This window comes from Urocitellus parryii, chromosome 6 (genome assembly GCF_045843805.1).
Source record: "Urocitellus parryii isolate mUroPar1 chromosome 6, mUroPar1.hap1, whole genome shotgun sequence".
NCBI classification, from domain to species: domain Eukaryota; kingdom Metazoa; phylum Chordata; class Mammalia; order Rodentia; family Sciuridae; genus Urocitellus; species Urocitellus parryii.
Window position 1 is genome coordinate 102,109,879 of NC_135536.1, and position 15,658 is coordinate 102,125,536.

General features: G+C 37.9%; 1 protein-coding gene and 1 pseudogene across 3 annotated transcripts in view; both read right to left on the minus strand.

The window, feature by feature from the left end:
• Znf280d (zinc finger protein 280D) overlaps nt 1–14,696 on the minus strand; it is a 122,265-nt gene extending 107,569 nt beyond the window's left edge. The window contains exon 1 of one of the 3 annotated variants that reach the window (XM_026384801.2): nt 14,182–14,696. In XM_026384801.2, the coding sequence (XP_026240586.2) occupies nt 14,182–14,426 (245 nt within the window). In that variant the 5' untranslated portion in view covers nt 14,427–14,696. The remainder of the gene's footprint in view (nt 1–14,181) is intronic. The other 2 variants (XM_026384800.2, XM_026384802.2) reach the window with 2 other exon arrangements.
• Nucleotides 5,049–5,479, minus strand: LOC113180011 (translationally-controlled tumor protein-like; annotated as a pseudogene).
• Nucleotides 14,697–15,658: the final 962 nt, after the last annotated feature.

The following is a 15,658-nucleotide window of genomic DNA, read 5'->3' on the forward strand; positions in this document are numbered from 1 at the left end:
TATACACACATAGAAAGAGAACCAGAGACACAAAGAGAACTTATTTCACTACAATGAAAACTACAGGACACTAAAGAAATTGAAGATAAAATGAACTTCCATGTTAATGGATAGGCAGAATTAATATTGTCAAAATAGCTGTAATACCAAAAGCACTATACAGATTTAATGTATTCCTATAAAAATTCCAATGACATACTTCATAGAAATAGAAAAAGCAGTCATGAAAATCATTTGGAAAATAAAATTTTAAAAAAATCAGAACAAAACAGTCCTTAGCGAGAAAAGTTAAGCAGGAAGCATCACAATATCAGACCTTAAATTATACTACAGAGTTATAGCAACAAAAACAGCATAGTATTGGCTTCAAAACAGACACAAAGACCAATGGTACAGAATAGAAGACACATATACAAACCCACATAAATAGAATTACCTCCTACTAGACAAAGACACCATAAACATACTTTGGAGAAAACATAGCCTCTTCAACACATGGTGCTAGGCAAACTGGAAATCCATTTGCAGCAAAATGAAATCAAAACTCTCTCTCTCGCCCTGCACAAAACTCAAAGTGGATCAAGGACCTTGACATTAGAACAGAAACCCTACACCTACTAGATGAAAATGTAGGCCCAAATCTCCATCATGTCAACTTAGGAACCAAATTCCTCAACAAGACTCCTAAAGTGCAAGAAGCAAAATCAAGAATCAATAAATCAGCTGGTATCAAACTAAAAAACTTCACAGCAAAGGAAACAATCAAGAACATAAAGAAAGAGCCTACAGATAAGAGAAAATCTTTGCCACCTGCACCTGAGATAGAGCATTAATCACCAGGATATATAAAGAACCCAAAAAACTTAATACCAAAAAAAAAAAAAAAAGAAAAAAGAAAAAAAAAACCCTAAACCAATAAATGGGCAAAAGAACTGACCACACACTTCACAGAAAAAATACAATTCATCAATATATGAAAAAATGTTCATCATCTTTAATAATTAGAGAAATGCAAATCAAAACTACACTGAGATTCCAGCTCACTCCAATCTAAATAGCAGTTATCAAGAATACAAGTAAAAATAAATGTTGGCGAGGATATGGGGAAAATGGTACGCTCAAATATTGCTGGTGAGACTGCAAATTGTTGCAATCACTCTGGAAAGCAGTATGGAGATTCCTCAAAAAACCGGGAATGGAACTACCATTTGACCCAGTTATCCCACTCCTCAGTTTATACCCAAAGGATTTAAAATCCACATACAACAGTGACACAGTCACATCACTGTTTATAGCAGTTCTATTCACAATAGCTAAACTATGGAACCAACCTAGGTGTCCTTTAACAAATGAATGGATAAAGAAAAAGCTATATACACCCACACACACAATGGAATAGTACTCATTCATAAAGAAGAATGAAATTATGGCATTTGTTGATAAATGGATGTAACTGAAGACTATTATGCTAAGTGAAATAAGCCAATCCCCAAAAACTATAATTAGAGAAATGCAAATCAAAACTACATTGAGATTCCAGCTCACTCCAATCTAAATAGCAATTATCAAGAATACAAGTAAAAATAAATAATTATTAGATGAAATAATTATGTATTTAATGTTAGCAAAGGTAATAATAATTGTTATATGATAATTATAATTGCTTTATAACTATATAGTGATAACATAGTAATGAATGAATTAGTTGTGTTGAAGCTCCATATTAGGTATGAAATGTTGTAGTTTGTTCAAAACAAATGCCATAATTTCATTCTTCTTTATGAATGAGTAATATTCCATTGTGTGTGTATATCTTTTCTTTATGCATTTCTGTATCAGCCACATATCCTGATATGTGGATGCTCACACACAATAAGTGTGGTGGAGAATAAATGTTCATTGGATTAGATAAAGGGGAATGAAGGGAAAGGAGGGAAAAGAGAAAAGGAAAGACAGTAGAACGAATCAAATATAACTTTATGTTCATATATGAATACATGACCAGTGTAACTCCACATCATGTACAATCACAAGAATGGGAAGTTATATCCATATAATGTATGTCAAAACACAATCTACTATCATGAATATTTTAAAAGAACAAATAAAAAATAAAATAAAGTGCCTCTGGGTTCAATCCCCAATACCAAAAATGAAAACAAACAAAAAACTGCCTCATGATTATGAGCACTTCAAGAAAAGAATAAACTCTTTATATGGGAAAAGAGGAATATAAATTGTTTTTATTTTTTAAATAAACCAGATATATTAAACATTATTTCAAAAATGGTTATATACTTGAGAATGTTAATGGCAAATAGAAAAGGGGAAAGGTTGGAATCAGTCCTGAAATAATACAATATACCTGTAATTATATACATCATATAATACTTGATAATGATAATAAACAACCATGTTACTGGTTTACATATTCACTATACCATACTTTTTTATCTGTGTTTAAAGCATACTCCTTCTAATTATTTAAAAAAAAAAAAAAAACTTTACCACAAAACCATATACTACGTTGTGCCTCAGGCATCTTGAATTTTGAGTCTCTTGACTGCATCAACAGGCCCACTTGAAGTAAGTGACGCACCCAATGACAAAATTACCTAATGATACATTTCTCAGAATATGTGCTCCCATATTCAAGAGACACATAACTGTATTTTAAAGTCTGTCATGAAAAAGAAGGAATGAGGGTACTTGTTCTTTATGGCTCAAGTGATAATCATCTTTTACTTGTTTTGAAAAAACTACAGCATTTCATACCTAATATGGAGCTTCAACACAACTAATTCATTCATTACTATGTTATCACTATATAGTTATAAAGCAATTATAATTATCATATAACAATTATTATTACCTTTGCTAACATTAAATGCATAATTATTTAATCTACTCTTCAAACAACCCTATGAGGGTTGTTTGTAGCTGTTAAAATTTTAGTGAGCTATTCAGGAGGGTGAGTACCTTGCCCAAAGTAATACAACTTTGTGGTGGGGCAAATAAGGTGTGTGGTGTTGAGTAACATCTGAGGAGGAAAACTTCACCTGGAGAGCACAATTCCAAACCTGAGCAATTTTTTAAAATATGAATTAATTAAAATGACAATAATAATGCCAGGTGCAGTGGCACGCCCCAGTAATTCCAGTGGAGGATAGGAATTTCAAAGCCAGTCTCAGCAACTTAGTAAAATCCTATCTCCAATTAAAAAAATTAAAAAGGGCTAGGGATGTGGTTCATTGGTTGAACGCCACTAACTTCAATCCCTTGTAACAAAACAAAACAAATCAAAAAGACAATAATAAAATATTATATGTTAATATGTTCTTATGGAAAATAACTTTCAACACTGCTGCAAATCTCACTAATACATATTTTTAAAGACAGCTTATATTCTTGGGGCTGGGATTGTGGCTCCGTGGTAGAGTGCTCACTGAAGGCAGGTGAGGCACTGGGTTTGATCCTCAGCACCACATAAAAATAATAAATAAAAATAAAGGCATTATGTCCACCTACAACCAAAAATATACATTTTTTAAAAAAAAAAGACAGCTTATATTCTCTTATCAGCTTCTGCATTTCAATATGTTGCACCACACTGTCCTGCTAAAGTGCAGAAAATCCAACCTTACAAGGCAGATCTACTAAAGGGAAGACACAGAACCTTCAAAATGACTCAAGCCCCAGAATGCTTGGAAAATTGCTGTGCTGAATAAACATAGGTCAGAGCCTTTGTTTAAATAAGATAATTAAATTACTATATTGATGGTCAAAAATTCAAGGAGTAAAGCAACAATTTTAAACTGTTAAAATATTAGAATAGGTAAACTCAAGTGATTCTCAATTAAACATGAATATTCAAGTGAATAGTACAACACTAAGACTTTTTAAGCATTAACCATGTATACAGCATTGTGTTTAAAAACACAAAGGAGAAAACGTATCATCCCCAAATCATTTTGTGTTCATCTGGCATACTAAACCAGAAAAACAGGAACATTTACAATAAAAGTGACTGAAATAAAAAATATTTTGGTTTAATCCAGTTAACCAAAAAGCCTAAATACAACCCATAAATCCTCCAGGTTTACATTTACTTCTTTTTATTTTATTTTATTTATTTATTTATTTTTTGCTATAGGATCTCTGAAGTTTGTAAAGCCCAGAAGGAAAAACTGGTAACAAGAATATTTTAGAACAGATATCTCAAGGGACAACTTTCTATTTACTTCCTACATTCATTAGAGATGTAATACGATAGATTAAAAAAAAAAAATCATTGCAGGATAAGGAGAGGCAGGTAGGTTTAATATGTGTGTTAGAGAGGGGTAGGGCTCAAACTGTCCAAATTAACTATTAACCTTTGGTATGCTATCAGAATCCAAAGAAAGCCATTTTAGTTTTTAAAAATGTCTTTCTTGAGTAATTATCTTTGTTGTTGCTTTTGTTTTTTCCAGCTTAGTCAGTTTTCCTTTTATTCCTTTGGTAATCTCTTCCAGGGTTAAGTACTTCTGTTTGTAGGTGATGAAATGTATAAGGCTCCATACTTCAAATGTTGGCACTGCCATGAAAATGGTCTTTCGCTTCATTCAAGTCAGAATAAAAACTTTGGTTCTTGTTTTTTATATTCCAGTTACAGAAGTAGTTTTCACTGTGAGAGTTATCTGAAGATAGCTTTTTAATGGTGGTCTACGACCAGGCTCTAGTTTCTCCAGGAATACTGCAGATTGGATTTAATTTAAACACATATTAAACTAAGGACTTCTCTCAAGTGAATTTAAATACACTTTATTTTTAGACAACCTACATGACATGTTTTCTCACAAAAAAAACACAATGCCTCCAGTACAAATAAACCACGGTCCAAATAAATGTGTTTGAGACGACATCAGTTCCATGTTGTGTGGATGACAAGGAGCAGTTGGCTATGATGACAGATATTAGATCCAAAGTAACTGCCAATATTTTGTTTTAACATTTTTTTTCATTTCTAAGCCATCCTTAAAGAAAATCATATATGGGGTCATATCATCCCCATGGTAGTCCAAGAGTACAACCATGCCATCTGGATTTATGTTTTAACCAAAAAGAACTGGTAGTTTTTGAAATTAGCAAAGATGTGCTTGATTTGTTTTGCAGCCTCTGTCATAAAAGATTTTATTCCCTCTGGTCTCTGTTCTTCAAGTTTGCCTTTGATTTTATATATTTTTTTATATACTTTTTGTATGCTTCTTTTGTAAAACTGGTTTCCTGCAAGGGATGGCTCATGATAATATCAATACCAGTGATCACTGTGCTTTTGGCATCTTTGCCCTTGGGTCTTTCTGCAGAGGTATCCATGAGCCTGTCATCAATGTAACCCTCTGTCCTAGAGACCATCCTGCCCTCTACCTCCAGGCACAGCCTGTCCACAATCTTCCAGATATGGAAGATCACTGTGGCTGATGAGGTCCTGGAAGATTATCATGATGGAGACTGGAGAGAGAGAGTGGCTGCACTATCTTGGAGGGAGATTGGGGGGGGGGGGTCAGTTCTATTGGTAAAGACTGACACTGTGTGCCTTATATCAATTTTTAGAGGTCTTCAAACAAGAAGGTAACAGGTACTTATTACTTTTAAATAGAATAAATCTCATTCTATTTTATAATCACTAAGTGTCCTTTTATACATCTAAGATATATTATGGGATCTTACTTTTTTCTGCATCTTGAAGTATTTTCATAATTAGTTTATCGAAGCACAATAATTAATCCAAACAATGCTAAAAAAGGGGGGGGGGATAGAAGAATGATTCAGTTGCCTAGAAAGATGATACAACACAAACCCATGTGACAAATGCATTATTCTTCATCACGTTTTTCAGTTTTCAGATTGGTTTGCACAAAAACTTCATCAACTTTCAAAAAGATACAGAAGACTGAAACATAATCTTCATTACCTATGTCAGTGAAGAAAAACTTTCCCTCTACCCACCTATGTTCAGTACCTAGGGACTTGTGAATTAAGAAAGGATGGCAGGAGAAAAGACATAAAATCTTCATTAACATTTACATGCACTACAGTTCACACACAAAAAAAAGAAATTAAATCCAAAGAAATTACTAGAATTAGAGGTTTATATAGCATTTTAACAAAGAAAAAGAGAGATTAGGTTTGAATAATAATATATCATGGGGAAGGAACTAGGAAATGTAAGAAATAGCTTAATGGAAGTAGGGTTATGTTACAAAATATGTTTATTCATCATCTCTGGATTGATAATCCATCTCAAAGGAAAAAAAGTATTCTTCCCCTCCTGATATATAAGGGGGAAACCTCTGTTATGGTTTGGATATGAGGTATCCCACAAAAGCTCATGTGTAAGACAAAGAAAGGTTCAGAGGGGAAATGATTAGGTTGTTAAGAGTCTTAACCCAATCATTACCTATGAATTAATCCCCTGATAGTGATTAAGTGAGTGGTAACTGAAGTGGTAGGTGTGGCTGAAGAAGGTGGTAATTAGGGTGTGGCTTTGGGGTATATCTTTGTATTGGGCAAGTAGAGACCTCTCTCTCTGCTTTCTGACTACCAGGTTGGCTGCCTCCCTCTGCCACACTCTTCTGCCATGATGTTCTGCCTCACCTCGAGCCCCGAGGAATACAGCCAGCCTTCTATGGACTAAGATCTCTGAAACTGTGAGCCCTCAAATAAACTTTTCCTCCCTAAAATTGTTCTGGTCAGATCTTTTAGTCAAAGCAGCAAAAAAGCTGACTAAAACAGAAATTGCTACCAGGAGTGTGGCTACTGTTGTGAGTAATCTGACCATGTGGTTCATAAGTCTTTGGAGCATTTTGGAATTGGTGGGAGGAATTTTGAAATGCTTACCAATGCAAGCTGGAATGCTTTAGATTTTTGTAAGTGGAGCTTAATGGCCAATTCTGGTCAGAAGACCAGAATGCCAACAGGGCCATGAACAAAGAAGACAGGGCTCAAGAGGATTCAGAGAAGGAGAATGCTTCTGGAATTTGGAGTAGAGGCAATTTGTGTTATATTCTGGCTGAGAAGTTATCTGCATTTTGCCCATGTCTTGAGACTTTCTGTGAGGCCTATTTTAAAAGTGAGGGACTTCTTTTAACTGATGGAGGAAATGTCTAGGCTTTTAGCCAAGTTCATTGTGATATTCAGGAGCAGAAAGCAGAGCAAAAATATTTGAAAAACTTGGACTTGAAAGGCCAGAGTAAAACCAGGACTAACAAAAGTTGCAGTTGTTGAAGACATTATCACCATTAAAGAAATATTAAAGACTTTGCAAGAGACAATAAGAAAGATGACTTGAAGGGATCTCAGGATCTGGCAAGACCACAACCACCTCAGGCTCAAGGGAGTAAAAGTGAAAATTCTCTTGAGCTGAGAGCAGTGGGAAATCCTTCTTCCACAAGGGGGTCTAGGAAGTTTTTTTCAATGTGCTCAGTCACCCAGGTATTCAGAAGCTGACGTAGCCAGAGTCTCTCGGCTACTGCTCAAGATGGCAGCAGACTTTGGCATCAACTCCATGGTGCTGGTTCTGTAGGAAGGCAGGATACTAGAGTTAGAGGGTCATGGAGGCTTCCATCAAGATTTCAAAGGAAGGCCTTGGAGGCCAGAAAAAGTGCAGCAAGGTCAGAGTCCTTGTGGGTACTCCCAGAGAAGGCAAGGTGTGGAGATCTGAGGAGGAAGCCGAAGCTACAGTGGAGATACATCCCCCCACCCCCGTGCCCAATTAAGAAATGCCAGTAATGTGTAATGTCATCCTAAGAAAGCTGCATGAATTAAAGAGACAAGCCAACAAAGAGGCTACTTAGGCTACTTAGGCTACACAAGCCCTTTTAGTCACAGCAGCAAAAACACTGACTAAAACAACCTCATAAAAGGAAATTTATTTGCCTGCTTTTAGGCAAATAAAGGGAGAACAGAAAATTCTTCCTGCATCTATCAGGCAGGTTTCAATTTCCTTCAACTCAAAATATTCTTACACCAACTGGGCACTGTGGCACACACCTGTAATCCCACCTACTGGGGAGGCTGAGGTAGGAGGATCACAAGTTCAGGGCCATCTTCAGCAACTTAGCAAGATCCTGCCTTGAAATAAAAAAAAAACAAAAAATGCAGTATGTTGTGATAAAAATGCGGGCCACTGATGTTTTGCTAAAAAGGACACATGACAGTATTCTTTCATCCCTTACATCTGAGTGCTGAAATTTTACTTGATATAATTCATAAGTGCAAGTGAATGGAAGGAAACAGAAGATATAGAAATTTTTAAAATCCACTGGATTATCATTCTAATTGGCTAACTATAAATATGAAATAAAAAATTACAACTGTAGAGCACAAAAGATAACTATGGATCATCAAGAGTTTCAAAAATTCTTCAAGTACTGAATTTTGTTGTTGCATATGCAAAAAAAAAAAAAAAAAGACTCAGAAGGAGGACAGAAGCATTTGAAACCTCAAGTCAGTATTAACAAGATGAACTGATCCAGGGTAATACATGATATTTAATCTGTAGTTAGTTGCATTCAGACAATGTTGCCTACTTTTAAAATCTGGAAGATATGAAATAAAAATCTGAGCAACTTTTGACAGTGAAACATCATAAGCTTAAAAAATATAGATCTATAGAGAAATTCAGAAGAGAGATAGGAACAGGGCTGGAGATGTGGCTCAGCGGTAGCGCGCTCGCCTGGCATGTGTGCAGCCCGGGTTCGATCCTCAGCACCACATACCAACAAAGATGTTGTGTCTGCCGAGAACTAAAAAATAAATATTAAAAATTCTCTCTCTCTCTCTCTCTCTCTCTCTCCTCTCTCATTCTCTCTTTAAAAAAAAAAAAAGAAAAAGAAAAAAAAAAGAGATAGGAACATAACCAAGTAGAAGTATTACAAGAATCAAAAGAATAATTTCAAATTAATTTCAAGCTGGGTAAAATGGGGAACATCTGTCATCCCAACTACTTGGGAGGCTGAGGCAGGCAGGTCTCAAGTCTGAGACCACCCGGGCAACTTAGCAAGATACTGTCTCAAAATAAAATCAAAAAGAGCTGGCAGTTTAGCACCATGGTAAAGCACTTGTCTAGCTTGTATAAGGCCTAGATTGCAATCCCCAATACTGCAAAATAGCCAAAAAAAAAAAAAAAAAATCAAAATCAAACTTTTGTCAGAAATATAAACTTAACAAATTTTTACAAAACATTTGCAAAAACATTGGAGAAGGACTGGGATACTGTAAGGCATCAGTGGAGAGAATGGGTTGAGATGCACATGATGAGATTTACATTTGTCCAACATCAAACTATCTCAGAACTTTTCTATTTATCACACCTTACTACTGCTACAATGGCTCTCATCTGGCTGAGTATTTCTAGCAAAAAAAAAAAAAACTTAGATGGCTCTTTGGGCAAAGTAGGGTTGAACTTCTGTGAATTTGTACAAAGAGAAAAGCAAGGGAAGTTAATCACATACAATTTGGGTTCCAAACAAGCCCAAGGTTCTTAACATCCTAAGAAAACTGGAGTTTTCCTAGCTCAATACATTCTAAAACATCAATGAATTAAACAACAAAAAAGAAAACCTACAAAAAATTAACCTAAGTCGTCTGTATTATTAAAAAAGTCACAGAGCCCAGTGTGGTGGCACAAGCCTGTAATCCCAGCTACTAGGGACACTAAGGCAGGAGAATTCCAACTCAGAGGCTAGCCTCAGCAACTTTTGGAGGCCCTGTTTCAAAATGAAAAGAAAAAACAGGCAGAAGATAGACCTCAGTGGTAGAGTACCTCAGGGTTCTATCCTTAGTACCACAAGAAAGAGAAAAAAAAATTACAGGATGAATAGATATACTCAGAAAGAGGGTCAAAGCATTGTCTAGCCTATAAACCCAGCAACTCAGATGGCTAACGCAGGAGGATTATAAAACAAGGTCATCCTTAGCAACTTAGGGAGACCTTGTCTCAAAATAAAAAATAGAAAAGGGCTAGGGAATGGGTGCAGTGGCACACACATATAATCCCAACAGCTTTTGAGGCTGAAGCAGGAGGACAGAGAGTTCAAAGTCAGCCTCAGCAGTTTAGTGAGGCCCTAAGCAACTTAGCAAGACCCTGTCTCTAAATATATTTTTTTAAAAGGCAGGGATGTGGCTCAGTGGTTAATTAACTAACTACCAATTCCAGATACCATAAATAAATAAATAAATAAATAAATAAATAAATAAATAAATAGGGCTGGGGATGTGACTTAGTAGTAATGCACCCCTTGGTTCAAACCAAAAACTAAATAAATTTTACCAAGAAATTCCTTATGTAATACGAAAAAAACTTTCCAAAACCAGAAAGATAATTTTTTCTTACCCTCTAAACATAACATTCTTTCCAACAGATGTAGGAAGAAGAAAGGAAGATATTCTTTGTACAGATATAAAAACTGAAAGAAAAAAAAGTGTGCTACAATTTTAATAAGAATGCTTCTCTAAGTATTCATGCATATTCATTGTAGGAGTGGTATATAATTAAACACATGAAACAAATTTGTTTGTCATTGTTCCCAGCATATACAAAGAGGTTTGCTGTGTTTAAATCCTTGCCAAAACTCCAATAAGTTTTCTTACATTGTGTCTTAATTCTTATATTTGACATTATGCTTTTAGTCTTCTGTTAATTATATAAAATAACTTAAAATGTTTAAAAGATCCTTTTTGATCTAGATGGTAAATAGTGATAACTATTTCTCCTGGTATATTGAGGGCTAATAAAATCCTTAGAAGAAAATTGCTTTGCAGAAATGAACCAAAATTCTAAATACACAATGTTTTGATACAAGTTACTATGTAATTTTGTGTTTATACCATCATTTAAAACAATTTGATGGAAAAAAATCAAATATTTTTTAATCCTTCTTCTCAAAAAAAAACACAATAAAAAGAAAAAAGCTATCTAGGATTATATATTTAATTAGTAAATATGCCAAATATTTTGCATTTCTCACCTTTAAAATGTTATTTCTGAAATAACAAAAAAAGTCAATATAAATTCCCAATATCCTATCACCTAAAATTACTATCAAATTTTTATTTACAAAAAAACGATTCCAATTTGTATAGAAAAAAATTTATATAGAAAATAAACTCTTGATATAGTTCTAAATTTTCTCTTTAATAAATAAACAATTTGTGAGACAATACAAAATTATTTAATTCTTTTCTTTGCCCTCTTCTCCCCTACTACAAAAAGCTAATGTTGAGTGTTAAAACATGGAACATTAATCCAAACTGGAAAGAGTGGACTGAAGTGTTATGATGCTGAGATTTATGGTCTTCCAACAAGGAACTAACTCAGAACTTCCCAATTTACCACCTCAACAAGCTTTCAAAGGCAAAAATCTTTGTGACTTTCTGCCTCCTCTCTCACCTGTGGAGGCTTTTTTTTTTTTTTTTTTTTTTTGGTACCAGGGATTGAACTCAGGGCACTTAACCACTGACCCATATCACCAACCCTTTTTTGTATTTTATTTATAGACAGGGTTGAAGTGAGTTGGTTAGTGCCTTGTTAAGTTGCTGAGGCTGGCTTTGAACTCGAAATCCTCCTGCCTCAGCTTCCTGAACCACTGGGATTACAAGAGTAGGCCACCACTCCCAGCCTGTCTAGGCTTTGATGCCAACAGGTAGCAGTAATTTCATGTTCCCTAGACTAAATAGATTAGTTCTATCCTCCAAAAATTGGCCCTCTCCTTCTTACTTAAATATCCATTCCTTCTGCAGTAATTTCATACCAAGTAGTAAGGCCAAAATAGCACCCCACACATCACTTGCTAATTGCAAAAGGAAATGCTTCAATGAAAAGACAAGTTTGTCAACATCTTACATAAAAGATCAAATTTAGGATTATTAATAGGACAAACCTACTTAAAGAGTCTTCTTATGTTATATAAATATACTGCATAACTCATAAAATATTCTTGTCAAAAACATTAAGCCTGTATCTACTCAAGCCTTCAACCTTAACTTGAGGTTTACAAAGGTATAGAAGGAAGAATTTAAATATCATGAGGAACTACTCAGAACACAGAACATTGGCTTTTCTACAAGACTTGTTCTTTTCAAAAGATCAATGTCATTTTTAAAAATTTAAAAAATACAGAAAAAGAGGAAACAACTCTAAATTTAAAAAGACTAAGACAAATATAATAAAGGGTTGGGTCCTAGATTCAAAAAGTGATTAAAAATGACATTTGGAGGACTAATGAGGAATTGCAAATATACACTAAGTACATATAATTGATTTTTAGGAATTACCAACTTTCTAGAGTGTGATTACAATATTTTATTACAGTATTCAGAAAAATGGGCTTTTCTTATGAGATACATGCTGATATATGTACAGTAACTAGGGGTGAACAGTCCTATCTGAAACCTTCTTTGAAATGTTGAGTGTGAGATAGGTAGAAAAAACAAATGTGGCAAAAAAAGAATTGTAAAACTAAGCGGAAGGGCTGGGGCTGGGGCTCAGTGGTAGAGCATTTGCCTGGCATGTGCAAGGTCCTGGGCTGGATCCTCAGCATCACATAAAAAAAATAAATGAATAAAAGAAAGGTATTGAGTTAAAAAAAAAAAAACTAAATGGAACATAAGTGTTCAAATGTCTTATTCCGCAAGTTTTCAAAATATTTGAAAAAATTACAGCACTTAAACTTTGCAAAGTTGAGGGAATTATTTTTTTTTAAGTGAGATAAAGGGCAAGTGAATAGTATTTCTTCCATTTTTTCAGGTAACCCTCCTTGTCTATTGCCACCACTTCATTTCAAAATGAAGGGACAGACATACTATGAGTTGTGCACTGAAAAGGAGTCAGAAGGCCTCAGTTCTATAATTGGCCCTGGCCTTACTGGCCAGGTGATCTCATTAGTCATCTCTGTGAGGCAGTTTCCTCACCTTCAAAACAGTTCTATCAACTCAGACCACCTCAAAACGCACTAGATGGAACAAACGGATATCAATGACAGACAGAAATTCAAGATACAAATACAATGATATCTGTAGTGAAGGCAGACCATGAGAATACACAAACCTAAAACCAATGTCCTCCCAGGCCCATTAAGTTTCTGCATCCAGAAAGAGTGGGTTGTTGACACACTAAACCCCTAAAGCAGGACACCTTACAAATGCTAAAAGGAGACTTGCACTTTCAAACTCTCTTTCTCGCTTCTAATTTTATGTTTAACTGCACTTTAAAAGACGTCAAATTCTGAAGATGCACAGTACAAACCTGAAAACAATAAAGCCAAAATTTTAAGTTGGCAGAATTTCTAAAAAAGGAACAAATGTTCGCAAACAAAGAGAATCCCTTGGCCGAAGGTCTCCCGTGCTTGCAGTAGCAGGTTCACGTTGTTGGGTTTTCCCTTCTAGTGTATTTCTTCTTATAAGCGTTAAAACTTGAGATGAGTTGGGAGGCATTCCTTCCATCTCCTGAGCAGGTTAAAACCTCAGTGTGATCACTCTTTCCGGCTCATAAAGTGAAACCTGCAAAGCTCAATTTACAAAATCGTGTATCCAACTCACTGCTCAATGGGGCCCTTCTCGTGTAGACAATAACGGGACCTCTACAGCAGGGCAGGGAAGTCCGTTTGACATGAAATGAGGGTGTGCCCAAGGAACGACTGGTCACCTGGGCAAGACAGGGGCCCTGTGCCTGGAAATTCCGAATGCCCTTCGGTTTCCTTTCCTACGACTGAAGAGCCTCGGAGTAGGCTGTGGAGTGGGAGCATGGGTCTCCGCAAAACATCCGCACAAAGGTCCCAATGGCCTAAAGGAAATGGTCTTCAGAGAGAAAACCCAAAGCCTGGCTGGGGACCGGCAGGCGCACAGGCCTGGGCGGCGAGCCCGCGAACGCAGAGGCGAGGCGACGGCCTGCGCAGCGCCGACCAGCCGCAGCCCTGAGCGGCCACCGCGTCGCGCGGGGATCCCTCCCCGCTCGGGGCCGGCGCAAGATGGCGGTCGGGCCGCCGCCGCGCAGCCGGTCCCCTCCCCCGCGCCCAAGGCGCTCCCGACGACCCACGCCGGCCTGGAGACCCCCAGCTCTGCGCCCCCGGAGTGAGGCGGCGCAGGCCGCGCGGGAGGGCCTCTGCCTGCTGCAGTGCAGGGCGGGCGGGGGCGGGGGGCGCTTACCGAGAGCGGAGCGGATCGGCCTGACTGGAGCCCTGAGGAGGAGGAGAAAGAGGAGGAGGAAAAGGAGGAGCACGAAAAACTACACGGCAGCGGCCGCGGCTCCCATTGCGGAGCAGGCTGCCGAGCCGTGGGAAGGGGGGTGTTCGCGAGCAGCCGACGCGCTGCCTTATGGGTAGGCTCCGGGTCAGCCTCCGTGCGTCCGGGATCCTTGTCTTCTCGCCAACGCGGGAGGCGGGCGCCGGCATGTGCGCCACATCGCAGGCCCTCGGGCCACGGGGACTCGCCACGCGCCGGCCGCGAGCGAGGGCAGGGCCTGGCACTGCAGTGGGTGCTGGCGTGCGCTGGGGCCAGCCCGGGCAGCTATCCCCACTACCGGCTGCGCTGAATTTGCAAGCTTGCAACCATGCCTTCTGGGTCCTGCTAGGTGCACCAGGTACCTCTCCGCAGACTTGAAAAGTAAAAAGGCCACGCAAGAGGGACGAAGAGGAACACCAGTTGAGAAACAGGAATGAAGTCAGGTTCTTTTACTGGCTGACTTTACCAAATTTACAAAAATACATATGGTTTTGCTTGAATATCCTTTAATTCTACCTGCCATATGCATATTAACACGTATTAACTTCAAAAGAAAAAAGTTAGGGCAATGCATGTATAAATATACGAAAGCAAAATCATGCTCTCATTAACGCTTGGTAAATACTGTAGTCTGATCTGTAAGAAAAGCTTTCTCTACCCATAGTCCTCACAAGGTCAATTGCAGTAGGGGTCCAGCTCTCAAGACAGACCAGAACTTGAAATCTTGCCTCTGTAAGGTCCTTGCTTAGTATCTGGATGGCCATCTTAAGCGACAGCCGCCATTTTAAGAAAAATTTCTCTTTCTCTCCCAAAGGCCTTTCTGAGAAAGGCTTGCCACTCCCTCATACCAAGCCAACCCTTAACCGCCCAAATTAGGACTCACCTTACTCTAATCCCTGAGCCTGCCCCATAAAAGTTATGCAACCCAAGCCTGTATTATCTCTCTCCATCTGTGGAAAGATGGCCTGTATTTGTCAGCCCTGACAAATAAGCTCCTGTGCCTAGTCTCCTTCTTTCATGTCTCATTCGCCTGTCTCCCAGTTCCTCACTTTCCTTTCATTGGTGCGGAAACCCAGGATCAGGTTCCCCAGTGTGCCTGCTCCCTCTTCAAGGGTCACTGAGTGTCCCTGGGCCCTAGTCCCTCATCATGGGACCAGGTCCTCCATTCTGCCCAACACCCTCTCTGCACCCACCACCAGACATTTCAGGTAAGACCCTTGTCTGCAGTTGATCTAAACAATCTATGGTTCTTGAGAAGTGACCATCAATAGTCCAACACTCCCAGGGTTACTGTGTAGTCAGGGGCACCCACAGCCACAGCTTTCACAGATACAGCTGATCCTTACTATTGACTGGGTCTATAGGTGGTCTTTTATTTGGGTCCTGGGTTTTGAGAAGAACC